Source organism: Gopherus evgoodei, chromosome 4, assembly GCF_007399415.2.
Source record: "Gopherus evgoodei ecotype Sinaloan lineage chromosome 4, rGopEvg1_v1.p, whole genome shotgun sequence".
Lineage (NCBI taxonomy): Eukaryota > Metazoa > Chordata > Testudines > Testudinidae > Gopherus > Gopherus evgoodei.
Window position 1 is genome coordinate 153030876 of NC_044325.1, and position 27172 is coordinate 153058047.

Sequence of the window (27172 nt, forward strand, 5' to 3'; positions counted from 1 at the left end):
CCCTGCAGCCCCTCCCCCACATTGTGATGTCACCGCGTCCCCAGGAGACGCAACAGCCTGGTGATGTCACAGCCCCACAAACTGCAGCATGTCACAGCACAGCTTGATGATATCACATCCTGTGATGTCATAACCCCATCATACGACATCACAACACCTGATTCTGTCCTGATGTCACCTCACCATGTTGTAATGTCACCACCGAGCCTTGTGATGTCACAGCCCCAGTGCCCTACCCAGCCACAGCACCATGGCACGGCCGGTCCTGCTCTCAGAGTCCCATCAGGCCAGTCCAAACCCAGCTCCATCCCTCCTCCATTGCAAGCCACAGCAGCGGGGAGGAGATATGACTCGGGATATCTCATCCCTGTCCAGTGCCAGCACTCAAGGGACAATCACTTTGTTCATACAGCACCAAGCACAATGCAGACCTGGACTGTGACTAGGGCTTCTAGGTGCTACAGTAAAGGAGTTGCCTTAACACTGGCCTCCTCCCATCTTCTTTCCCTCGCATGAAAACAGGAGCCTCTTCCGCTGCAAATCCCATCCTCTTTGGGACCCTTAAGAGATGGGGTGCAAGCAGGTCAGAGTCTGGCAAGGCATTGTAATGGCTATGGCAGGCTCAGAGCTGTCAAATGAGCCTGAACAAGCAAAGAGCAGCACTCAATGAGCGCCAACAGTAGGGTTCAGGGTTAATAGCCTGGGCCAGTTAGGCCAGCAGCTCCAGGTGGATGTATCTTCCACCCTCAGGGAACAGAGATTCAGGGCTTACCTCCCACCAGCTTCCTCCTGTACCGGCTACCTCTCAGACTCCAGCTGAGCACACTGCCGCACAGCATCCCCTGGTGGTGTGTAGAGATCAGCACTGCCTGCAAAGGGAAAGCACTCCCTATTGAGCTCCCCACCTATAGCACAGTGGTCCCTAGTGCCAGGGTCAGCACAAATGAAGCAGATCAGACAACAGGCTGGATGTTTTTGTTGAAAAGTTTAATAGAAATATAGATCTCAAAAAACCCCACACACATAAAACCAGCAAATATCCACTGACTAACTCAGCGGAGCCCAGCCCAGGAGACACCGCCTGCCCAGGACTCCTGCCAGTGCCCCCGAGGCTGCAGTCACACTTCAGAGGGGAAAATACCCTCCTCCTGATGCACATAAGGAACTGATGTCCTGGTGCCTTTACCCACAAGCTCCCTCTCCTGCCCTATATCCCAGCCCGACTGGACACAGGTCACTTGCCCCCCAAGCACCCAGTGGGAGGGGATCCTAAAATGGCTAATCATGCCCCCCCCCCCAAACAATCTGCCCCCTGGTACGTTCAGCCATTGGGGGGCACTAGACAGAGGCACCGGGAGGATGGAAGTACCAGGAGGATTTGTGCGTAGGCAACTGAATGCTGAGAATAGAAAGGTTCATCACACCTGCTGGACATTCATCCTCCTCACCCCACTCCTGGACTGGACCTGGAGCCTGTGAGGGGAGCAGTGGCAGAGGCAGCTTGGTGACTGGCTGCAAGACGGCTGCCTCAGCTCAGGCAGATCTGGGAGCAGCTAATTCTGGGTGGAACTAGGGCTCAAGGAGGAGATGACTCCTCCTGGGCAGCAAAGGATTCTGGGCAGAACTAGGACATCTCTCTCCTGGAGAGATCTCTGCTTGGACGTGGGTCCAGGAGCCCCAGGGTTGCTGAGGATTCTGGGAATACCCCTGAGGACACGATGGCTCTAGGAGGATCCAATAGCAGAACATTCTGGGTGTATCCCCAGGGGAGATGCTCCCTGGAAGAGCTGAGGCTTCTGGGAGTATCCTGGGAGGTAACTACTCTCCTAGGATCCCAGAGGATTCTGGGAGCTCCCCCAGGCCAATGAGCAATACCAAGGACAGAGGGGCCACTCAGTCTCTGGTTCAATGCCCAGTGTGAATTTGGACAGTGCATAGCATCTCCTAGTCCTCATCATCTTCAAATAGGGCGTCCAGCTCAGCCAGGCGCTGGCGCAGCAGTTCCTCCAGGTCCGGGTGCTGGGGTGGGGCCCGTCGCCCACCTGGCACTCGCCCCGTCAGCCTTCCCCGGGGCCGGGCACGGCGCTGCTTGCGGGGCAGGCTGCTGTCCTGGAATTCCATGGTTCGCTTCAGCTTGCGCTGGCTGGTAAGCACCAGTGCCCCATTCCGCTCCCGAGGCTCCTCAAAGATCGTCTCGAAGGTCCTATGGGGGAGGAGAGAGGGCTAGATGGGACCCAGTGCCCAAGTCCACCAACCCACCCTGTATCCCAGCTGGGATGCCTATAGCACAAATGGCCCACCCTGTATCCCAGCTGGGATGCCTACAGCACAAATGGCCCACCCTGTATCCCAGCTGGGATGCCTACAGCACAAATGGAGCCCGGACACCTGGGTCCTCACCTACTGTGTCCCCCAGCTGGGACACCCTCAGCACAAGGGGCAGGGGGAATGGGGATCGGACTCCTGCTGTTTAGGGGGGCAGCGAGTTTGTGAGATGCACCCCTGGATTCCCAGTAGCAAGAACCAACCACGACTAGATTTAACCTCCTGCACCCCTCTCCAATTCTGAATTCAGGCTCTCCCCTTCCTATGAGTTGGAGGAGGGGGATGTACCCCCCATCGTAGCCACCCCCAACCCCATATCCCCTCCAGCAGCAGCACCCAGGGCCCTCTCACCGCTTCTCGGTGGGAGTGCGGTAGTTCTTATTCGTGTAGATCTCCTCCAAACTGAACTCCTTCTTGTCCAACCTGTTACGGGGAGACCAGACTTAGCAACAGCACATGGGAATCCCTTGTCGGTGCGAAGACTCAGCAGCCTTGGGGGTGGGACATGGGGGTTGGACGACCACCACACAACAGGAATGGAAGAGAATCCTATGGCCAGCTGTAACTGCTGGAGAGATTCAGAGCCAGGGATAGAACCCAGGAGTCCTGACTCTCAGCCACTTCCCTCCGCCCAGAGCTCCCAATACCTGACCGGTCGGGGCAGGCCCATTGGCGTGAGGTTGGCTTGCTGTTTGGCTGGGGTCTTGCGGATGCGGAAACGGGACACTTTCCCTGTCGTCTCTTCCTGGGAGCACTGAAGGGAAGCAAAGATTCCCTGTTATGTAGACTCCTGCAGCACGGCACTCCCTGTTCCCAGCAGCACGGTGCCCCCTGCCGAGCACCCCACCCCCCCCACCAAGCCCCCTCATGCTCCCGTCAGCACTGCGCTCCCCACTGAGTCTCCCCCGCCCTCTGCCGAGCCTGGCAGCACTGCAACCCCCCAACAAGCCTCCCTCTGCAGCATGACCCGCCCCACCCCCCACCAGCATAACCACCCCCCTCCCAGGATACTCAGCAATTCCAGGGAGCATCTCCCCTGGGGATACACCCAGAATGCTCTGCTATTGGATCCTCCTAGAGCCATTGTATACTCAGGGGTACTCCCAGAATCTCCCGCTGAGCCCTCCCCACATCACAGCGCCCCCCTCCGAGCCCTCCTCCTGCAGCACTATGCACCCCGCCAATTTCTCCCCCCCTCCCCTGGCAGCAGTGTCCCCCGCCAAGCCCTCTCACAGCACGGCGCCCCCCGGCTGAGCCTGCACCCTGGCAGCACAGCATCCCCTGCTGAGCCCCCCATTCCTCACAGCATGGCACCCCCAGCACTACATTGGGACTCTGGGACCAGCACTGCCTCCCATTGGCTACCTCACCTTGGCATCTGTGTGTGACAGGAGAATCCCACCTGTGGTGACACCATGGCCCCTCTCCCCCTGCTTTGGGTGCTGGGAGCTGTCCCTGTGAGGCAAGAAGACCATATGGACCAGGAACCTCTCAGGGCCTTGTCTGGTGGGCCAGGCAATACCATGGCACCGGGAGCCCAGATGCTGGGGCAAGGCAGGATGGCAGTGGGACGACCTAGGCCAAGGCAGGGCGGCAAGAGGGATGGGGCAGGGGTTACCTGGGGCAAGGTGGGGTGGTGAGGAGATGTTAGGGGCAGGCACCAACAGAGTTACAAGGGGCATGGCAGGGGGTAGAGCTCCCCAGGCCAAGCAAGAAGTCGGGGGCTGGGGGTTCAAGGGGCAGAGTTCCCCAGGGCCAAGCAGGGGGCATGGTGACAGGGGGCTGAGTTACCTGGGGCAAAGCTGGGCAGTGGCAGGCTCCTCGTGGTGGGGTGGCCCTGGGCAGGAGGAACGGGCTTCGTCGCAGCGGGTCATGCACACCACCGGGCTGAGCAGGCGGCGGGAAGCCGGGGAGGGGAAGGGGAAGACCTCCTTGCGCAGGCAGGGCAGGACGGGGAGCGAGGGGTGGCCCCGCAGCAACTCCCGTGACACCTCCAGGCTGCAGACTGTGTGACGGCGCCGGCGCGGCGGGCAGGGGGCGGACGCTGGCAACGGGGACGGCATGGCCCAGGGGAAGTCTGGGCAGGAATAACTGCGGCCCAGGCGGGGCTGGCTGGGGTCCTCAGGGCTCAGGCGCCACTGGCAGATGGGGGGTCTGCAGCTCACAATGCTGTCCCCCTCCCCGTCATCTTTGGCCTCGCCAGGGCCCCTCCTCTCTGCTGGCTGCGAGATGGCAATTTTCACCTCGATGTTCACCCCCTGGCGTGAGCTGTGCGCCTCCTGCTGGCTCGGCCCGCTCCGGCTCTGCGCTGGCTCCTCCTCAGGGTTGGGGGGCTCCGCCGGCTGCCCTCCACCCTCTCCCTCGTCCAGATGGGGAGATGGCGGGGGGCGCAGGCGCGGCTTGACCGGGCTCAGAAAGATGTCGGCGAAGGTCTCCAGCTTGGATTTGACGCTCTGGAAGAGAGGGGTAATACCCCAGTGCCGCAAGGGGGGGACCGTGGCCTGGGGGCGCAGCAGCGAACAGATCGGGGGAGGCCAGGTGGAGGAGGAGGAAGGCAGGAGGCTGCCAGGTGGCTCGGCTTCTTCTGGGACAGGATCTGCTGGAGGAGGGCACAGAGGGTCAGGAGAAGTCAAGGGAGGACCACATCCTGCGACGCACAGACAGCCCCCAACCGTACTGAACCCACTAAACCCACAGCAAGTTCCCAGAACCCCCCCACAAAAATGCACACTCTTGCCTCCCCAGACCTATTTTCAGAACAAAGAAGAAATGTTGACGTCCCACAAAACGAGACTTGGAGAAAGTCACATTTTGAGCAGAAAGCGTTCATTCTGCTAAAGATCTAAACGTTTTTTGGACTGATTCAATCTCTCTAAAAGCTTCTCAGCATGTCTTTTTCTATAAAAGAAAAAATGGTTGCTAAACAAGAAAATGACACTCTCAAAACATCCAAAATAGAATATTTTTAACTGAAATTTCATTTAAATTAAATGTTTCCTTCTCAACAACATTTTTGGTCAAAAAACATTTTGAGGAAAAGTTCAACTCCTGCTCCCCATGGAGCCCCACCCCTATGTCCAAGCTCCACCCTCAGCCCCGCCCCTGCATGAGTTGGAGCTCCGCCTACCTGGCTGTGGGCAGCGCTCCCACTGGTCTGAGGAAGAGGAAGATGCTGTCAGCTTATCAACCCTGTCAGGAGAGAGAGGGAAAGTGAAGCTCTGGGCCAGCGCCCCCTAGAGGGCCCTGTGACCCACCCCAGCTGATTGGTAGGGACGTGCACTTACGTGTTAGGAGGCGACGGCATCAGCAGATCTTCCTGCTGAAGGCTGGCATCCTGCCAATGAGAGGTGGCATCTGAGCTGGGGCACGGAATGGGGTCCACCCCCCACATCTGAGGCTGACAGGTCAGCGGCACCTGGTCAGAGCAGCTTCCTCCTTGGTCGTAAGCCCAACCCCTCCCTCCATTGACCCATCTGGGGTAGCACCCAGTGCTGAGATCCCCACCCATCCCTCTCCCCTCTGGCCTGGGCTCTGGCAGCCCCACCCATCCCCTCCTCTCTGGGCTCTGGCAGCTTCCCTGCCCTCCTGCAATCCCTCACCCACCCCCATCCCCTCCTCTCTGGGCTCTGGCAGCTCCCTCTAGCTCCCCAGCTGCTCACTGCTGCCATGGGGCACTCCTCCAGTGCCACGGTCAGGACGCGTTGCTGGGCCCTCTCCATGGGTGACGTCACCAGCTCCTTCCCCTGCTGGCAGATGGAGGGAGATGCCCCCGGCCCCCGACTCTGCTGCGGCGCCCCCTGCCGCACCAGCCATCGCTTGCCCTGCAGCCGCTCTGACTCGGACCGGGCCGTGTCCTGGGGTGGCCAGCACGATGCAGGGGCCTTATTCTCAGGCCTCTGGCAGACGGGAGACCGATGCTCCTTGAGGGAGGGTCTGGAAGAACGAGATGGGGCCACAGACCTCAAAGCCCCATCACTCACTGGCACAATCTTTACCCCGCAGGATCTTCAGCCCCCACCAAAAATCATCACACCACCAGCACCCCCTCCAAGATCCCACTCCTGCATCTCTGCCATCAGCTCCACCGAGCCTCCTGACACCCCATCTCCCCCCTCCATCCCCGACTCCCAAAGCCTCCCACAAGCTGCTATACCTACCCCGTCAGATCCTCCAGATCCAGCCCCTGCCCCAGAAGCCAGCGACCTCCTCCCCCGGCAGATGCCCTGCTCAGTATTTGGAAGGTGCCAGGACAACAGGTGCCCTGACACGTGATCCACCTCCGCTCACCTGTCCACGGCGGGCTCCTGATGCCTAGGGGTCCAATCCAAACCAGGCGGAGAGTTCTCAAGAGGGGGCAAGGCCTTCCCAGGGAGGTGGTGTCTTGGGAGGGAGGGGATGGCTGGATGAGCTGAGGGAGAGGTGCCCCTTTGGGAGACCTGCTGGGCAAGAGACGCCATGGGGTTAAACATGGACCCCATTCCTCACCCTGAAACTGACTCCCAGCTCCTGGCACCCCCAAATGATCCTCCTCAAGAGCCCAGCCTGGTCCCCTCCCATGTGTAATGGGGGCGCAAATACCAGGCGGTCCTGCCCATCCAAGCTCAGCACAGGAGTTTCTGAGCCGTCCAGGGGCAAACCAGAGCAGCGAGAGAAGGAGGGTACGTGGCAGAGAGGCTGGCTCAAGAAATCCATACCGGGGAGCGGCAAATGATTCAGCAGGTTCAAGGGAGCAGGACAACAGGGCCTGGGAGGGGTCAGGGGAGGTTGAGGGGCTCAGGCCATCAGATCTCTAAGCAGGATCCCCCCACCCCCAGACCACCCCTCCCCCTCGCACTCACAGCCCCTTGTGTGGTGGCAAGACACTCCTCCAGGGCAATGGCCAGTACCCTGTGCCGGGCTCTCTCCATGGGCGAGGCCACCAGCCACAGCTCCGCCCCCGGGCCCCACTGAGGCACCCCCTGCTGCAGCCGCTGCCGTCTGCCCTGCAGCCTCTCCGACTGGCGCCTTGCCTGAGGAGACCCGGCCCTGCCCTGGGGCAGCCAGTACAGCGGGGGAGCCTTCTCCTCGGGCCCCTGGGGGGCAGGGGAGCTCTGCTTTGCAGTGGAGGGTCTGGAAGAGAGAGATGGGGTCACTCACGGGTGCCATGGACCCCAAATCCCCCTGATTACTGGCATGATGTTCGCCCCAGGACCCAGAGATCCACAGCACCCCCCCCCACAATCACCCACCCGGCCCTGCTCAGACCACTGCCCCTCACTGTCTGCCACCCACACCCCCCGAATGTCTTCCCCCCAAACACACAGTCCTCCTGGCCATGCCCAGAGAAAGAGGAAGGGCGCTGACTCCGGTGAGGTCTGCCCAGGCCCTGACCCCAGGGAGCAGGCTGCTGGACAGAGGTGAACCCCCCACATACCTATACACGATAAGCCTCTGGCGTCGGACGTTCCGCTCTGAGGCAGACAGCCTGGTGCCACCCCCTGCCAGTGCCCCTCTGGCCATGGGGTGCTCCATGGCTGGCTCCAGCTGGGTTTAGGGGGTAGCCCCCTGGGATCAGGGGTTCAGAGGTTGTCCCGGGACAGCCTCCTGCCTACTCATCCTCCAGCGTGGCCACCTCTGCCCAGGAAAGAGAATCCAGAGTTACAATGAGCACTGCAAACCCCTCGCCATAACCCAGCTCTAGGGGGCACCGGCTCTCCTGAAGTGCCCCTGGGGACTCAGCATGACACCCTCCAACCTCCTGCATCCTAGGGTTGGCAGCATGGCCACAATGGCAGAGGACTGAGCCATGAGGGATCAGACTGGGGGGGGTGTATATGGTGGGGAAGAGCTTTCCCCAGTGCTGGGCGGAGGGGCTGCAGAGGTGGCACATTCCCACGGTTCTGCACTCAGGGCTCACAATGGACAAACAGCAGGGAGCCGCTGGGAGAATAATTACAGGGCATTAGCAGGCAGGCAGAACCATTGCTAGCGGTAACCAGAAAGCCCCCTGCGCAGCTCAGGTGTGACCTGACACCAGCTTGGGAGCAAAGGGGAACCTCGGAGGTGTGGGGGTTGGGATCCATCACCTAGAAATGGTTTCCCAGGCCACAAAGGACACACATGGATCCTGGGCAGTTGAGGACAGGCTAGAGGGGCCCTGATGGGGCATCTCCATCTCTTTGTCCTGCCTCTCAGCATTGACCCCGCCTAACTCTGGCCCTAGGACTCCCCCACCCTGATTCTCCCCACCAGGCCTCCCCCGCTTCTGGTTCCTCCATTCTCCCCCTAGATCCTCCCCACCAGCCACTGGCTCCCTACCTCAAAATCCATCACCCCAGCTCTAGGTCTCGCTCCTCCCCTTGGGTCTCCCCCGCCCAAACTACTTCCCCTTTCCCTCACTCACCCGCCTCTCCCACACCTCTTTACTCTCATCCCCTCCCACAGGTCCCCTCTTCCTCTGGCTCTCCCCATGTTCATTCCTCTCCAATGCTGCACCCCTCCTCACTCACCTCCACAAATTGCCCCCCACGCCTGTAGGTGCCCCCTTTGAGCATCTGCTCTCCCCCTGGGTATTCCCCCACGGCTCCCATCGCTGGTCCCCCTAAACTGCCCTTCCACCTGATCTCCCCCATTGGTCCCTTTCTCCCCAGCTGCACTCCATCTTTCCCCAGTCAAATCCCTCCACCACTTCTCTCATCACCCCAAATCCACCAAGTCATCCATCCCCCAGCTCTCCCCACACCCCCGCTGCACTTCCCCTTCCCCCTAACCTCCTCCTATCCCACCCCGTTACCCTCCCTCACTGATCGCCCCCCCCCACTGTCCTGCCCCATGAGTCCCCCCTCCTCAAAAGCCCTCACTGCTCCCTAACCCCCGGATCTCCTTCCCCTCACTGCTCCCACTTCCCCGACTGCTCCCCCTCCCAGCTCCCCCCATTTCCTCCTCCCCCCCACTGCCCGCCTTCCCCGACTGCTCCCCCTTCCAGCTGCCCCCATTTCCTCCTCCCTCCCCTCCCCCATTGCCCCCTTCACCCCACTGCTCCACCCGCTTCCCCCTCCCTCCCACTGTTCCCCCCCAGCTCCCATTGCCCCCCTTTCCCGACTGCTCCCCCTCCTGGTTCCCCCCATTGCCACCTTTCCCCACTGCTCCCCCTCCCGGCTCCCCCCACTGCCCCCCTTCTCCCCACCGCTCCCCCTCCCGGCTCCCCCCACTGCTCCTCCATTGCCACCTTCCCCCACTGCTCACCCTCCCGGCTCCCCCCACTGCCCCCCTTCTCCCCACTGCTCCCCCTCCCGGCTCCCCCCACTGCTCCTCCATTGCCACCTTTCCCCACTGCTCCCCCTCCCGGCTCCCCCCACTGCCTCCCTTCTCCCCACTGCTCCCCCTCCCGGCTCCCCCCACTGCTCCTCCATTGCCACCTTCCCCCACTGCTCCCCCTCCCGGCTCCCCCCACTGCCCCCCTTCTCCCCACTGCTCCCCCTCCCGGCTCCCCCCACTGCTCCTCCATTGCCACCTTTCCCCACTGCTCCTCCATTGCCACCTTTCCCCACTGCTCCCCCTCCAGGGTCCCCCCACTGCCCCCCTTCTCCCCACTGCTCCCCCTCCCGGCTCCCCCCACTGCTCCTCCATTGCCCCCCTTCTCCCCACTGCTCCCCCTCCCGGCTCCGCCCACTTCCCCCTAGCTCCCATTGCCCCCCTTCTCCCCACTGCTCCCCCTCCCGGCTCCGCCCACTTCCCCCTAGCTCCCATTGCCACCTTCCCCCACTGCTCCCCCTCCCGGCTCCCCCCACTGCCCCCCTTCTCCCCACTGCTCCCCCTCCCGGCTCCTCCCACTGCTCCTCCATTGCCACCTTCCCCCACTGCTCCCCCTCCCGGCTCCCCCCACTGCTCCTCCATTGCCACCTTTCCCCACTGCTCCTCCATTGCCACCTTTCCCCACTGCTCCCCCTCCCGGCTCCCCCCACTGCCCCCCTTCTCCCCACTGCTCCCCCTCCCGGCTCCCCCCACTGCTCCTCCATTGCCACCTTCCCCCACTGCTCCCCCTCCCGGCTCCCCCCACTGCCCCCCTTCTCCCCACTGCTCCCCCTCCCGGCTCCGCCCACTTCCCCCTAGCTCCCATTGCCCCCCTTCCCCCACTGCTCCCCCATCGCCCCCCTTCCTCCAATTGCCCCCTCCCCCGCCGCTCACCGGCTCTCGCCCGCTCCCGTTCAGTCTCCGGTGGCGGCTCAGCCTCCTCCCGCCCCGCCCCGTTTCTGCCGACGCTCCACGGCCCGACCCCCCGCGGCCAATAGCAGCGCGCCTTCCTCCCGTCCGCGCACAACCAATAGGCGCGGGTCTTGCTTCCCGGAGGTCCCCGGAGCTTGAAGCCGTGGGGAGAAGCCATCTTGAAAAAGGGCGAGAAAGAAAGCCGTGTCACGGCGCAAGCTGAGCCGCCGCCATCTTGGGGTGGGGCAACAGTGTAAGTTGCGGGGTGGGGGGCAAAGGGACAGAGCGGTGCGGCCATGCGGTGCTGCCATCTTGGATAAGGGCATCGGAGGGGGGTGAAGCAGTTTTGGGGGAGGCCATCTTGGATGAGGGCGAGAAGCTGGGGATTTAAAGGGCCAGGTGACCCTGGGTGATGGGGGCTCCTGCCAATTCCCATCCTGGGAGCGTGGGGCCCACGTTCTTTGTTCCCCTGCGGACCTGTTTACACTGTGCCATATTAAAACACATGCCAAACTTCGCACCCATGCAGCTCGCTCTGACTCAGCCACCTGGCCTCTTCCTGATCGCCTGTGTCTCCCCCAGCCTGGGTCCTCTGCAAACTGTGCCCGGGATTCCCTCACGTCTCCTTCCAACACGTTAATAGCGTAGGGCCCAGACCCGATCCCTGCAGGGCGCCCTGGAAACACACTTGGCCAATGAGGAGTCCCCTGTGCCACGTACATTTTATACCATTCTAGCTTTTTAATCATTGGGCTGATCCAGGGAGGGGTGGGATACCAAGCCAGATGGGCCCATTGGTTTAGAATCGTAGAATATCATGGCTGGAAGGGACCTCAGGAGGTATCTAGTCCAACCCCCTGCTCAGAGCAGGACCAACCCCAACTAAATCATCCCAGCCAGGGCTTTGTCAAGCCTGACCTTAAAAACCTCCAAGGAAGGAGATTCCACCACCTCCCTAGGTAACCCGTTCCAGTGCTTCACCACTCTCCTAGTGAAACAGTGTTACTTAATATCCAACCTAGACCTCCCCCACTGCAACTTGAGACCATTACTCCTTGTTCTGTCATCTGCCACCACTAAGAACAGCAGAGCTCCATCCTCTTTGGAACCCCCTTTCAGGTAGTTGGAGGCTGCTGTTAAATCCCCCCTCACTCTTCTCTTCTGCAGACTAAATAATGCCAGTTCCCTCAGCCTCTCCTCATAAGTCATGTGCCCCAGCTCCCTAATTTTTTTTACCCTCTGCTGGACTCTCTCCAATTTGTCCACATCTCTTCTATAGAGAGGGGACCAAAAGTGGACACAATACTCCAGGTGGGCCTCACCAATGCCCAATAGAGGGGAATAATCACTTCCCTCGATCTGCTGGCAATGCTCCTACTAATACAGCCAATATGCCATTGGCCTTCTTGGCAACACTGCTGACTCATTTCCAGCTTCTCATCCACTGTAATCCCCAAGTCCTTTTCTGCAGAATTGCTGCATAGCCAGTCGGTTCTCAAGCTGTAGCAGTGCATGGGATTCTTCCATCCTAAGTGCAGGACTCTGCACTTGTCCTTGTTGAACCTCATCAGATTTCTTTTCTCCCAATCCTCCAATTTGTCTAGGTCACTCTGGACCCTATCCCTACCCTCCAACGTATCTACCTATCCCCCCATCTTAGTGTTATCTGTGAACTTGCTGAGGGTGCAATTCATCCCATCATCCAGATCATTAATAAAGATGTTGAACAAAAACGGCCTCAGTACCAATCACTGGGGCACTCAGCTGGATACCAGCTGCCAACTAGATTGAGCCTTTGATCACTACCTGTTGAGCCCCACAATCTAGCCAGCTTTCTATCCCCCTTATAGTCCATTCATCCAATCCATACTTCTTTAACTTGCTGGCAAGAATACTGTGGGAGACCATATCAAAAGCTTTGCTATAGTCAAGATATATCATATCCACTGCTTTCCCTATATCCACAGAGCCAGTTATCTCATCATAAAAGGCAATCAGGTTGGTTAGGCATGACTTGGCCTTGGTGAATCCATGCTGACTGTTCCTGATCACCTTTCTCTCCTCCAAGGGCTTCAAAATGGATTCCTTGAGGACCTGCTCCATGATTTTGCCAGGTACTGAAGTGAGGCTGATCAGTCTGTAGTTCCCCAGGTTCTCTTGTTTGCTCCAGTGAGGCAATGACTGTGTTTGTAAGGACCCCTTTTTACATAGTCAACTTGAGGAACTCCTTACCTGAGGGGGTTGTGAAGGCTAGGACTATAACAGCATTTAAAAAAGAACTGGATAAATTCATAGTGGTTAAGTCCATAAATGGCTATTAGCCAGGATGGGTAAGGAATGGTGTCCCTAGCCTCTCTGTCAGAGGATGGAGATGGATGGCAGGAGAGAGATCACTTGATCATTGCCTGTTAGGTTCACCCCCTCTAGGGCACCTGGCATTGGCCACTCGGTAGACAGATACTGGGCTAGATGGACCTTTGGTCTGACCCAGTAGGGCGGTTCTTATGTTCTTATGTACATAGTCACTAGTCTGACAATCACTGTGATGGCATACCAGTGTTATGCTGAAGCCCCCTGCTGCCCGTGTGTAGGAGGGATCCCTCTCCTACAGGTGGTGCAGGCCATCTTCCCTCAGGCATCTCATTACCTGAAAGGATCCCTATGAACATTTTCCCTTTGCTCAGATCCCACATCCCCCTGACAGAGAATAGGGCTGGGCTTAAAATCAGGGCACATTCTCTGTATACGTTCTTGGGGTAGACTTCACCAAGCGCCATCTTGCCTATTTCCTTCCCTGAGCAGGATTCCCCATCCCCAACCCACCTGTGATCTCCCTGATGGAGCGGAGGGAAAAGCTGAGCATCCCAGGTCTCCAGGGCTCTGAGGAAAGGGAGATCCCAAGAGGATCCCAGACAGATGAGGAATGAGTGACACCGGCTCGGAGACTGTCTGGGACCAAAGGGAAAAGCTGGGATCCCAGTAAGGCCACCAGAAGCCCCCTAATTCTGTCTCTTAATGTTCAGTATCATTCCCAGCAGGTCCCTGTTCTCACGGCAGTCATGACTCCTGGATTCCAACCCTGGCAGGAGCCATCCCCTCCCCATGCCTTTCTCTGAGGCCTTTCCTGGGCCGTTGGGACAGACCCAGCCCTTCCTCTCCCCTCTAGGGAAGGGTTTGGGGGGATTCGCTTCCTGCCCATCAAGTTTTCTTCTCAGTGACAAATGAGATCATCATAACATTGGTTTAAAATTTGGGAGGGATCTCTGTATAAACAGCCCTCATGCCCTGTACCAGAGGTGGTTGCATCTCAGATTCAGGTGCAGGATTCTATAGAAACAGCTCCTACACCCCACTCTGAGGTGACTACATCTTAGCAGCAGGTGTGGGATCCTGTATAAACAGACCCCACATTCCACCCCTGAAACAGCTGTATCTCAGCACCAGATGAGGGATCTATGCAAAACAATACAAACAGAAACACCATCAAGCAGCGCTTAGACCCTCACAAGCTTAATTAGGGCCCTACCAAATTCCTGGTCATGAAAAACACATCATGGAACGTGAAATCTGTTTTTTTTGTGTGTTTTTACCATATACTGTGCAGATTTCACGGGGGAGACCAGCGTTTCTCAAATTAGGGGCCTGACCCACAGGGCGTTGCAGGAAGGTTGCAAGGTTATTTTTTGCAGAGTGGGATCATGGTATTGCCACCCCTATTTCTGTGCTACCTTCAGAGCTGGGTGGCTGGAGAGCGGCAGCTGTTGACCAGCTGCCCAGCTCTGAAGGCAGCACCGACGCCAGCAGCAGCGCAGAAATAAGGGTAGCAGTACCACAACCTGCCCTACAATAACCTTATGACCCCCCCCCTCCATACACACAACTCCTATTTGGGTCAGGATCCCTACAACACCATGAAATTTCAAATTTAAATATCTGAAATAATTAAATTTACTATTTTTAAAATCCTTTGACTGTGAAATTGACCAAAATGGAGGTGAATGTGGTAGGGATCTATTCATAATCTCTCCTCTTGTATCTGGATAGCACAGGTGTAAGAAAGCTCTGTTACATACTCTAGGCCCATTTAATGTCTTAACTACAGTGGGTTATTGTGTATATTCATCACCTTTCCTGGATCTCTTTTGTCACCACCTGCGTGTCTCACATGGTTGTTTGTTAGTTTTGAGGGGTCCTCTGCCCTAGATAGGAATTGAGTGGGTGGGTCAGGACTCCTAGGTTCTAACTTCTATCGGCAGGTCTAGGGGGAGAGGAAGTGGGGTCTAGCAGGTTCGCAGTGGGAGTCAAGATTCCTCAGTTCTACTCCTGTCCCTAGCTTTCGGGGGAAGGGAGTGGGGTCCAGTGAGTTAGTGTGGGGGCTGGGAGTCAGGACTCCTGGGTTCTATCCCTAGCTCTGCGGGGAAGGGAGTGGGGTCTAGGGGGATCAGGGATCCTGGGTCCTGGTCCCAGCTAGAACAAGAGCGGGAGCTAACCACTGTAGAAAGGCGCGGGGGGGAGGGGATCGGAAGTGACTCTAACCAGCGGTGTCTCTGCAAGGCCCGGAGAAGGACGGGTTAAACCCACCGCCCTCCTGAACCTCCCGCTTCCCAGGGAGCTGCCAGGCGCGGGGCTGCAGCAGCGCAGGGACCTTCCTGTCCAGCTGCCCCGGAGCCGGGGTCCTGGTCCGGGTGTGCGCAGGGTTGAGTCCCCGGCTCGGGGAAACAGCAGCAGGGGCAGGAGGTCGCTGCCCGGAGCGGAGCCCAGCCCGGTTCTCCCTCGCGATCTCGCTGCCCCGAAGGGTCCCCAGCCTGGATCCCGCCTCCCCCCCTGCAGAGAGCGGGGCCGGCGAGGCCAAAGCCCCGGCGCGTTCTCGGCGCCGGGCCCCGGGGGGAGATTTCGTCCAGCAGGATCTCCGGCCCTGGCCGCGATCCCCCGCATGGAGCCTGGGGCAGAGCCGAGGGTCCCGGATCTCCAGGGCTCTCCGGGAAGGGAGATGCCCAGAGGCGTCCACACAGGTGAGGAGCGGGACACCGGCTGGGAGTGAAGGGAACAGGTGGGATCCCAGCCAAGCCAGCAGGAGCCCCCCAGTTCTGCCTCCACTCGCTCTGTATTGTCTCCAGCCGGCTCCAAGGAGTGTCTCTATTTCTGTCCCTTCTCCCCAGGGGACAAGGGCACCATCTCTTGGTAGCATTTGGCTTCCAGGCCCCAGGGGAGTCCTCTTGGCTTCTGGAGATCTAGCCAGCTGCAGGCTCCTTCATTTAGCCTTGGCCAGGTCATGATCCGGCCACTCGCCACCAATATGGGTCTTCCTCAAGCGCTCGACCTGGCTGCTAACCTCCCTGCTTCGCTTGGAGGATGCTGGCTAAGCCCCTTGAGCGCTGCTAGTTCACTGACACCTTCCCACCATCCCTAGAAGGCCAGACGGCGTCTCCCATGATGCACTGGGAAAGAATCACAGAGCAAGCTCAGCTGAGTGCAGCACAAAGCATTGTGAGATGTGTTCTCCAGAAGCCCTGGCATTGCAACCCACTTGCCTGGGTGAAGGCAGCACCAGAGGACAAGGTGACTTGGGCAGGGCTTGGCAGGGGAGGCTGCTCACACGGGAGCAGATGCACCCTCACTCATCCTCCACATCTCTGCCTCTGTAACTAGACTTGGTGGCCTTGGTCTGGATCGGGGCACTAGATAAGCTGGGCCAGGGGAGCATTTGGAAAGGCTTGTGGCAGGCTGATTAGCGTCATGGATTGGAAAACCAGAGGGGACCATCCATAGATCCCTAGATGATCGGCCAAAAGTAACTGTGATGGTTGTCCAGCCTGCCCTTCCTGCGTAGCCCAGGCTGGAGAGCATCGTCATGGGACTCTCACAGAGGAAGGCTCATTTTCCATTTTACAGATGGAAAAATGGAGGTACAGAGAGGGAAATGGATTTGCCCAAGGCATCCCATAGCAAAGCCAGGAATAGAACCCAGGACTCCTGGTGTTCTATCCGGTAGGCTGAACTGTCTCCCTAAAGAAAGACAACCCCGTTTCCATGTAATGGAAAATCCATCCCATCCCTTGGTAAGGCTGTTCCACTGACTAAATTCCCTCCCCGTTAAGAATCAATATCTTATTTCCAGTTTGAATCAGTCCTTCTCAATTCCCAGCTGTTGGGTCTCCTTCGCCCTTTGTCCAGTAGATTAAAAAGCTCTCTTGTATCAAGGAGAGAGCTGTATCCTGGGAAGGAGTGACTCTGAAAAGGACTAGGGAGGGGCTAATGATAGACAGCTCATCTTCACTTGGTTCTCAGATTGATGCTGTAGCGAAGAGGGCTAAAATGGTCCTTGGATTATGAGCAGGGTAATGGGGAGGTGATATTAGCTCTGTATACAGCACTGGTGATGCCATTACTGTAGACTGTCCAGTTCTGGGGTCCACACTTCAAGAAGGATGTCGATAAATTGGAGAGGGGTCAGAGAAGAGCCACAGGAATGACTGAAGGATTGGACAACCTGCCTTAGGATGACAGACTCCAGGAGCTCACTCTGTTTAGCTTCATAAAGAGAAGGTTCAGGGGTGATTTGAGCACAGTCTGTGACTACGTATGTGGGGAACAAAATGTTAGTAGTGGGCTCTTCAGTCTAGCAGACAAAGGTCTAACAGGACCCAAAGGCTAGAATTTGAAGCTAGACAAATTCAGACTGGATACAAGGTGAAAATTTGTGACGGTGAGGGAAATTTACCATTGTGACAACTGACCAAGGATCGTAGTGGATTCTCTACCATGGGCGATTTGAAAAATCAAGATTGGATGATTTGTTTGTTTTTAGGGGTTTTTTTAGAAGACCTGCTCTGGTTCAAACAGGAATTACCAGGAGGGACATTCTCTGGCCTGTGTTGCACAGGAAGTCAGACTAGATGGTCCCTCCTGGCCTTAGAATCGAAGATGATATCGTCTTCCAGTGACCGTGATCAAGTCACTTTCCTTTGATAGGCTAAATCAACTGAGTTTTGTATGCTATAAGGCAGGTTATCCAGAATGGACACATCATTCTTGTTGCTCTTCTCTGAGCACTCTCCAATTTAACACCTTTTTTGAAGTTGTGGACACCAGAACTAGACCCGGGATTTGGATGAATGGATACCATAAACTGCCATGTGAGAAGGGAGGATTCACAGATTAGATTAGGAGGAGTAGACACAACACAGAGAGGTTAGGGTAGATAGATGAGGTGACTTTCTCCCTTCCCCAGTCCTTCACAACCAGATTAAACTTTTCAGACATATCAATGGGTGAATGACAAACCCCTTTGCTGCCCCTCTCTCCCTCTCACAGAACTGGACTTTCTCTTTCTCCCAGCAGGTGCCAGGAAGGAGGAGGAGAATCCCCAGCAGGAGCCACACAGGCCATCGCAGAGCCCCGGGCAGGGAGAGGCCAACAGGGTGGGACAGCAGGGGGGAGGCCTCCAAGGGGTGGAAAATGGCTTTGGGCTTCTCAATAGCATGTCTGTCTCCCAGAGACTGACCATCTGTGGGCAATGTGGGAAGAGCTTTAGCCAGTATTCGGACCTTATTAAGCACCAGCGGATCCACACGGGGGAGAGACCCTACAGCTGCTCCCAGTGTGGGAAGAGCTTCAGCCAGAGCTCCCACCTTGCCAAGCATCAGCGGATCCACACCGGTGAGAGGCCCTACAAATGCCCTGACTGCGGGAAGGGCTTCAACGACAGCTCCTACCTCCTGCAGCACCGCCGCACCCACACGGGCGAGCGGCCTTACGAATGCCCGGACTGTGGGAAAAGCTTCGGAGACAAGTCAGGCCTTACCCGCCACCAGAAGGTGCATCACGGCGAAAGACCCTACAAATGCCCTGACTGCGGGAAGAGCTTCAGCGACAGCTCCTACCTCATCCAGCATCAGCGCATCCACACGGGCGAGCGGCCCTACAAATGCACCGAGTGTGGGAAGAGCTTCAGCCGGAACTCACACCTGGTTCAGCACCAGCGGGTCCACACGGGGGAACGCCCCTACAAATGCTTTGACTGCGGGATGAGCTTCAGCCACAGCTCCACCCTGATCGGGCACCAGAGGACCCACCGTGGCGATAAGCCCTACAAATGCTCCCAGTGCAGGAAGAGCTTCCGGCACAAGTCAACCCTGGTGAAGCATCAGCGGACCCACACTGGGGAGCGGCCCTACAGCTGTGCCAAGTGTGGGAAGAGCTTCAGCTGGGGCTCAGCTTTCATCAAGCACCAGCGCACCCACACGGGGGAGCGGCCCTACCAATGCACCCAGTGTGGGAAGGGCTTTGGGGACAGCTCAGCCCTGATCCAGCACCAGCGCACCCACACGGGGGAGCGGCCCTACAAGTGCTCTGAGTGTGGGAAGGGCTTTGGTGACAGCTCCACCCTGAATCAGCACCAGCGCACCCATTCAGCAGAGAAACCCTACAAATGCCCAGAGTGTGGGAGGAGCTTCATCCTCAGCTCCCACTTTGTCCGGCACCAGAGGGTCCATGTGGCCTAGAGTCCCCATGTAAGGACAGTTCTGTTCACTGTTCACATCTCTTTAGGGACCTTAGAAACCAGGCCTCCTTAGAGACCAGAGAACAGGCCTCTTTAGGGACTAGGCCTCCATAGAGACCAAGGATCTTGGAGACCTGGGAGGCCTCCTTAGAAGCCAGAGACCAGGCCTCTTTAGGGACTAGGCCTCCTTAGAAACCAAGGACGTTAGAGACCAGAGACCAGGCCTCTTTAGGGACGAGGCCTCCTTAGAGACCAAGGGCCTTGGAGACCTGGGACCAGGCCCCTTTAGGGAGATGGAAGCAGGCTCTTTAGGAAACACATCAGCCCAGAGACCTGACGTAGTTTTTCCCCTGGGGCAAGGCACAGCCCATTGCGATATGGATGTAGTGTGTGTATGGGCGGAAGTGGGGACAGGAATGACTGAGGGGACCATGGGTAGAAATTAAGGGAAGTGGGGAAGGAAGTGAACATGGGGGTCCCTTCTGCCCCAGTCAAGATGGGGCTATTAGAAATGCTTAGAGGCCACACGGCAGGGTTCTCAGCCTGGGATCACTGCCCCACAAAGGGGATCATGGTAACCATACCCCTTCCTTGTTTCTAAGAGGGCGGGTTCCCGGCTATATGGCAGTGATATCCTGGTAGGGAAAAGGTGAGAATCCCCATAATAGTGAGGGAGTGATCTCTGAAGGACTTGGGGGCTTTTGTCTGTGCCCGCTCCTGGGTGGGGGCGGGGCGACCTGTTCCTTCATTCCCCTGGAACTCCACAGCTCTGGGCCTCACTCTCTGCTCCTTCCCCTCTCCCAGGGGCTGGGCGTGCGGAGGGTTAGGGACCCATGGGGAAGGGTGAGTGAGGCTACTGAAAACTGGAGGGGGCTGCTCCCAGAGGCCAGACAGACATATGCTCCCATACGGCTGGGCGGGGGGTGAGGGAGTGCCTAATCTCCTTCTCCCTGGTGGTGTCTCCAGTGCCTGGCTCCTCTTTCCACGGTACACAGAGTCCAGTGGCACCTGGAGAACATCCGTTCCTGTGCTTGGTGCAGCTGACATCCAGCCAGCCCCACCCATGGCTCTCGGTTCCCAGCAGGCACCTGGATCTCACCCTCCTGCTGTCTTTGGTGATGATCCAGTCTCCTGTGGTGTTAGTTAATTGTATCTGTAGGAAATAAACTTCCCCACCGGGATCTGCCTCCTCCCGTCTCCGTGGTGAGGGCCCTGTCTCAGGGCTCAATGTGGCCCTGGACGTGTTGTTCTCGCCTGCAGGGAAGCTCAGAAGCTGCTTGGGCTCCCAGTTATCACGATTTGCTGCTCTGATCCTGACATAAACCCCTGTAGAACGCCGTCTTGTCTTGCTCAGTATCGTCTTCATGGTAGGTGTGGCTCCCAGCTTCCTCCTGTTCTGCCTGATCCTTTGCAGGAGCCCTCGCCTCCCCAGCCTTTCTGTGAGGGCTCAGAGAATCATAGCGATGTAGGGCTGGAAGGGGCCTCGAGAGGTCACCAGGTCTAGCCTCCTGCGCAGAGGCAGGACCGAGTAACGCTAGACCATCCCTGAAAGGTGTTTGTCCAACCTGTTCTTAAAAACTTGCAATATTGCAGATTCCACCACCTCCCTAGGAAACCTCTAACCTATCCTACATCTCCCTTGCTACAGATTAAGCCCATTACTTCTGGTCCTACCTTCGGTGGACATAGCAAAGAATTGATCACTGTCCTCTTTGTAACAGCCCTGAACATATTTGAAGACCGTGATCAGGTCCCCCTTCAGCCTTCTTTTCTCAAGACTAAACATGCCTGTTTTTTTTAACCTTTCCTCATAAGTTCTCTAAGCTTTCATTATTTTTGTTCCTCTCCTCTGGACTCTCCAGTTTGTCCACATCTTTCCTAAAGAACTGGGCACACTTCTCCAGCTGAGGCCTGCGCTGAATGCCATTGGACCCCGGGAGCAGAACCAGCACCTGAGAAATGAAAACAGTAGGGAGCCCTTACCCTCTGCTCCCACTCAACTCCCATTTCCAACTGCCAAAGAACTCCTGGCTTCTACCTTCACCTGAACCTTTTTTTCCCCCCACAAAAAGTGTAGATTTTTGCAACATTTCACAAATTCATATCAGTTTCACCAAATTGTTGATTTAGGACAAAACAATCTGAAAAATTCAAATGTATAGTTTTGATATTTTCTAAATGAAACATTTTGATTTTTTTTGGTTCAAACCAACTTTTGGATTTCCGAATTTCCTTCAATTTCATTAAACTCCAATAATCAAAAAGATTTAAAAAAAATGCTCAAAATTGAAACAAAAAATGTGCGTTGATCCAAAACTAATTTTTTCCCCCAACTTTTTGATTTGCTGAACATGTGGTTTTTCAGTTTGACTCCAAATGATTTCTTTTCTTGTTTTCAGAATTGCCGGTGTATCAAAAGATCCATTATTCACCCATCATAAGCTGGAATGTGCCCCACCACTCTTAGCACCACCCAGGCCAGATCTCTGAGCATGGACAGGATCTGTGCTCTGCTCCAGCTTTTAAACAGTCTCTTGCGGGAACCTTTATACAATTAGGCTCCCATGGGATCTGACACTTCCTTCAGGTTAGGCCGTGCTGCCTCGCCACCTCCAGAACTGTTTCACATTGCAAGTTCTTCTGAGCGAATCCAACTGAAATGGACTTCTGGTCAGAAACTTGTACGCTCCTCAGGGGCAACAGAGAATGGATCACTTGATAATTACCTGTTCTGCTCATTCCCTTTGAAGCACCTGGCATTGGCCACTGTCGGAAGACAGGATACTGGGCTAGATGGACCTTTGGTCTGGCCCAATATTGCCGTTCTTAATGTACCTCAGCCTGTATTTGCAGTGACACCAAGCAGCGTTTTCAAGACCAAGCAGGATGTATTAGCCAACTGGAACACAGCATTGGAAGTTCTTAGGTTAGCATCTACATAAACAAAGCTTCTTAAAAATCCCTGGGCACTATCAGGGCCTGGCATAAGATCAGCGCGGCAAATTTGGAGTCATTTGGACAAACGGTTGCTGAGTCAGAGCACCCAGAATAAAGCACTGGTTGGTAACATTTCTGTTATCATTTTTTTTCCCCTTTTGCTACACACTTGTGGGCTCAAATTCTTGCTGTGATCACCTCGCACTGATCTCACCTGATCAGGTCTGATCTCTGCTAGTGTCTAGCACCCACTCCGCCTTTGGGGGAGCAAGGGCTGTGCTTTGGCGCACCGAAGTGGCATGCGCCTAGGAAGATTTGCTGGTGTATTGTGAGACTGGGATGAAGGAGCCTATGAAGCGACAGCCCTAATACCAGAGTTGCTCAGGAGCTTAAGGGTTGACTCCAAGCACCTCCCCTGTGTCACGAGTTCAAGTTGAGCTGTTGGCAAATTCCCCAGCCTAGATGAATGCTCTCCAGTCATGGCAAAGGAGCCCAAAACTCAGAGCTTTTTGCTTAAGAACCAATAGTTCAAAGTGCTTGGAAACCTACGTGCCTACTCAGATTGTCTTGAAAATTGCTACCCGTCCTCAGTACCAGCAGTACAGAAAATGGTACTAGTTTGGGGTCATTTGGGCAAGGCCACCCCAATCAGTGTCTGACTAACAATCAAACTGCTCTAAAACCCACATGCAATAGAATTATAGAGTCTAAGGCCAGAAGGGACAATTGTGGGTCATTTGGTTAAGGAGTTCCCCACATACAGCCCCACCAAAAAGAGCTGCTTTGAACATCTGCAGATTTTTATAATGTGTTTGACCCAGAGCTAAGGCCAGGGCCGGCTATAGGTTTTTTACCGCCCCAAGCAAACAAATGTTTGGCTGCCCCCTACCCCAGCCTTGGGCTCCCCTCTCATACTGCTGCTGCCCCAGCCCTGGGCTCTCCTCCTCCCCCCACACCCCACTGCTTCCCCAGCTCTGGGCATCCCCCCATCCACACCCCCCTGCCACCCCAGCCCTGGACTCCCCCCTCCCCAACTGCATTCTCCTGCCGCCCCAGCCCTGGGTCACTGGTAACTTGCTCCCAGGCAGGTCATTCAGCAGGAATTTTGGATGTGCACAGAACACAGACAGGATTGGTTCCCGTATGGTTACAGAATTGCAATAAAGTGGAACAATTTTCAGCTTGTGTGATTGGAGGATATCTGGATGCATATTATAAGACTGCCCTACATAAATGAGGAAAAGTTGAGGTGCCTTTATTATTCTTTTGTTCCACTCTTTGTTTCTATGGGGAATTTGCCAATGCAATATCACTGTCTTCCTTTTAAGCAAATAAAACTTAAAAACAACAACAACAAATGGCAATGGCTGTTGAAAATAGCAATTCCAGTTCTCAAAACCACTGGCAAGCATTTCTTGCTCAATGTTATGCTACTTTCTCTACAGCAAGTTACAGTGGATCAGTATATTTGATTTGGGAGAAATGAAGTAACAGCTGCCCAAATTGAGCTTAAGACCTCCTGAATTTTGAGGGGTTCAAATCTGGAAGGCAGGTGCTAGATTCCCTTTCTGAATATAAGCTAAATCTGGAAAGGAAAAGTCAATTTCTGCTTCCACGGCTCAGAAGTGGAAATCCTCCTGCGTGCTTGGTACTGTATCTAAGGCTGCCCAGGTCTAGAGCCTCCCCTCCCTTACTTTTCATTTTAAATTCTAGTGGGATCCACATACCTCCCTTGCTAGGCTTCAGATAGAGAGAGGCACTGTCCATTTAGTCCACCCAATTCCTTCTTTGGGGGCTACCAGGTGAGGTCACACCAGTATCCCTAATCCAGGCTGGGGATGTCTTCTGAAGGCGATATCTGGGCCAAAGCCTTCTACTCCATGGGCACACTTGTTCTCCATTCACACTGCCACTCCCCTTCTAGCAGCCAGCTCTCCATTCAAGCTGCAACGCATGGAGTCTCAGCTTCCCACTCCCTCTCCCTCCCTTTCCTGTTGATCACTGCCAAGGGAATGCTGGGAAAGGTAGTTCTTTCCCTGCTCCAGGGCTGGCTCTATAGGCAGGGAGCTAGCCAAGGAACTACAGCTCCCAGGGCCCCCTGTTGGTTCTCAGCTCCCAGGCTGGATCCCTGCCGCCCCTGCAAATGAGCTGCCCCAAGCACCTGCTTGCTTTGCTGGTGCCTAGAGCTGGCCCTGCTCAGACAATGTATAATGGTTGGGTTGCCAGTTTTGGCTGGATGCACACCTGGAGCTTTCATCACGTGACATAATTTTTCATTAAAGGTTCACCTTTAATTCCTAAACACTCCAGAATTAAAGCTTTAAGGCTAGATCCACAAAGGGATTTAGGTGCCTAACTGCGCTTGGGGTGACCAGATGTCCCGATTTTACAGGGACAGTCCTGATATTTGGGGCTTTGTCTTATATAGGTGACTATTCCCCCCCCCCATCCTTATTTTTCACCCTTGCTATCTGGTCACCCTAACTGCACGTTAGGCATCTAATCCAACATTTAGATCCTCAAAATCCCTGTTCAGATGCTGCCTAATCCTGTGAGCACTGAAAGTCTCTAGGTTTGTGAATTTCCATTGATAAAGGCCTTTTAGCACCTAAAGATTTGCCAATGGGAAACCACACTGCCACCTAAAAGTCCTGCTGCCCAGGGGCCTGTCTCACACCTAAACCCTGTCTAGGTGTTCCCCACCTATTGGGCCTGAGCCAGTCCCTGATCTTAAATGTTCTATATGAATCACAATTTCTTAGCTTTAGCCCTGTGGTTAGATCCCAAGATGTCGAAAGCCTAGGTTCAAATCTCCCCTCTGCCTGATGGGAAGTGAACCTTCCTCTGCAGTTAGTGCTTGGATGATGAGATGCCTGGGAGCAGGACTTTCTCACTCTCTCCTATTGCATCTGTTCCATGGGGCACAAATAGTTGAGTAGAACCTGTAGCATCCATATTCCAGCTAACCCGCCTAACAACTGGGCTACAGTGTCATTCTTGCTCTGCGCCTGGCCCAATGAATATTTGGCTCCTGGCTTAGGGCATCCCCTCAGTATTTGCAATCAGGTGGCTTATGCAGCACTCAGCATGCTGGCATTTGTGGATCCCATTCCCTGGCACCGCTCTCTGCCCCCACATTGTATAGCGAGCCTGGGCCCCTGACTCAGGGCTGTGGATTGAAAGGTGATGCCATGGGGTGGCCACCTGTGAGTCTTTCTCACTCTAGGTACAGGCCACCTTCACTACCACCAAGCTTTATTGTACTGTGTATTGGGAGGGCTCTGAGTTACTACAGCAAATTCTTTCCCAGGTGTCTGGCTGGTGGGTCACACCCACATGCTCACGGTCTAACTGATTGCCATATTTGGGGTCGGGAAGGAATTTTCCTTCCACTCCGATTGGCAGAGATGCTGGCGGGAGGTGGGTGGTGTTCGCCTTTTTCTCCAGCATGGGGCACAGGTCAGTTGCAGGCTTAAACTAGTGTAAATGGTGAATTCCCTGTAACTTGGAAGTCTTTAAACTCTGATTCAAGGACTTCAGTCGCTCAGACGGCAGTTAGGGGCCTGTTACAACAATGAGTGGGTGAGGGTCTGTGCCCTGCAACATGCAGGAGGCCAGACCAGATGATCCCTTCTGGCCTTAAAGTCTATGAGGTGCTACTTACATATTTAGCAGTCCCAGGCAGCTTCCCCTCTTCCTTCTCGGTGAAAGGGAGCAGTGCTAGCAGCAGCAGACAGCACAACCAACCCACCCACCCATTTTCAGGGCCTCCTTCCTCTCCACCTGTCTGCTCCCAGCTGCTGAAGTTGCTTCTCCACTTCCTCATCATTAATTAGCCCATCAGCTTGTGGCTCCATTCAATAATTGCTCCTCCATTTAGATCCCAGTTAACCCAGACTGGTGGGGATTTGAGTGACAGGGCACCGAGGCAGCTCCTTTGCTGGAGGTTTTCAAAAGGAGGCTGGAGAGGCCTCCTGCTTGGATAGGTGACACAGCAAATCCTGCAGCTTGGCTGGGGTTACACTAGATGGCGCTTGCGATCCCTTCTAGCCCTAAGGTTCTATGTTCCTCCGAACCTATCACAGACACCTAAGAGCTGGGCCTTGCAATGCTGAGGCTCAGGCCCCTTGGTGGAGGCAGCCATTTGGACCTCTGCTGTTGTTTCCTCACCTGAGGGATTAAGGTAGCAAGTGCTGCTCCTAAAAGCCAAGGGCAACGAGGCCAAATCTTCCGTGCGGGTGACTCCGTGCCACGGGCGTTCGCTCTCACCCTGCCTTTTGCATCGTGTCTGGGGTTCCTTTTGGAAACACGAGGGGTATGCGCACTGTGGATGGGCATGCTCGGTTCATGGCACATGCACACAGCACTGAGACTGCAGAACGGGGACGCCTGCTGGGATGAATGGAGCAGGTCGCACCTCTCCCAGCTGTTGTTGCAGGCTGTGGTCTTCTCCCTGGGGTGTTCTCATTGCCCTGAGATGAATGGGCCACTTCACACCTCTCCCATGCTGCAGAGGCACGTGTGTATCTGGGACAGGCATTTGGCATCTCCACTCTCCTGCCCCCAGCTGGGCCGCGCCCTGCACAGCCCCACCAGCTCCCCATGGCCCCTCCAATCTTATCAAGGCATGGGGCAGCACAGAGGAGGGGGTTGAATGGTGAAGTGTGCCCAGGGTTCCCCTTTGCACACATAGATGCCCCCAGTCCCGCTCCCTCACTGCTAGCGGCACTTCCTCAATAACAAACAAGGGAAATCCCCAACCAGAAAATTAATGCGTTACCATTGCCCAGGCTGAAATGCAAACTCTGAAAGGCAAGGAATAGCTTTCTGGGCAGCAATCTTTAATAGATGTGCCAGGGACCCAGAGGCCTGGATGCATCTTTAAAAAGTCATTATAAATAACAGAGCCCTCGGTTATAGGCCCTTCCCCAACCTGCGTGGCCTACACCAGCCTCAACAAATAGCAAAGTTTCATGGATGTTTGAGGCCATTAGCTCATTTAATCTTACTTCCTGTGGAGCACAGGCCGTTACTATTTAAGTCCGAAGACTTTCATTAGACCAAAGCATTTCAGCCCTGTTGTGAGCAACAGGCAGAGAACACGAGAAACTAATGAGCTGCCAATGCCTGAGGTCTCTGCACTGGCAGGGAATTGATTGGGTGAGGCCATACTCAGAGTAGTTATCAATGGTTTGCTGTCAAACTGGGAGGGTTCCTCTAGTG

General features: G+C 55.7%; 2 protein-coding genes across 10 annotated transcripts; one reads left to right on the forward strand and one right to left on the reverse strand.

Moving 5' to 3' along the window:
* Window positions 1-966: 966 nt before the first annotated feature.
* PRR14 (proline rich 14) lies at window positions 967-10596 on the reverse strand. Of its 4 annotated transcripts, none has more exons than XM_030562370.1 (12): window positions 10492-10596; window positions 7739-7938; window positions 7335-7434; window positions 6613-6761; window positions 5985-6258; window positions 5610-5659; window positions 5453-5514; window positions 4117-4924; window positions 3696-3780; window positions 2973-3079; window positions 2677-2748; window positions 967-2203 (listed from the first exon to the last, which is right to left on the reverse strand). In XM_030562370.1, the coding sequence occupies exons 2-12, from the start codon at window positions 7834-7836 to the stop codon at window positions 1945-1947; spliced, it is 2064 nt and encodes a 687-aa protein (XP_030418230.1). In that variant the 5' UTR covers window positions 7837-7938; window positions 10492-10596; the 3' UTR covers window positions 967-1944. The 4 variants fall into 4 exon arrangements, with proteins under 4 accessions (XP_030418230.1, XP_030418229.1, XP_030418228.1 ...); XM_030562369.1 differs by having other exon boundaries at window positions 7212-7434; XM_030562368.1 differs by having other exon boundaries at window positions 4117-4921; window positions 7164-7434.
* Window positions 10597-15034: 4438 nt separating this feature from the next.
* LOC115651437 (zinc finger protein 436-like) lies at window positions 15035-22850 on the forward strand. Of its 6 annotated transcripts, none has more exons than XM_030562492.1 (4): window positions 15444-15521; window positions 15920-16068; window positions 17848-20379; window positions 21412-22850. In XM_030562492.1, the coding sequence occupies exons 2-3, from the start codon at window positions 16002-16004 to the stop codon at window positions 19011-19013; spliced, it is 1233 nt and encodes a 410-aa protein (XP_030418352.1). In that variant the 5' UTR covers window positions 15444-15521; window positions 15920-16001; the 3' UTR covers window positions 19014-20379; window positions 21412-22850. The 6 variants fall into 6 exon arrangements, with proteins under 6 accessions (XP_030418348.1, XP_030418350.1, XP_030418351.1 ...); XM_030562493.1 differs by having other exon boundaries at window positions 17851-20379; XM_030562488.1 differs by lacking the exon at window positions 15920-16068 and having other exon boundaries at window positions 15035-15521.
* The last annotated feature ends 4322 nt before the right edge of the window (window positions 22851-27172 follow it).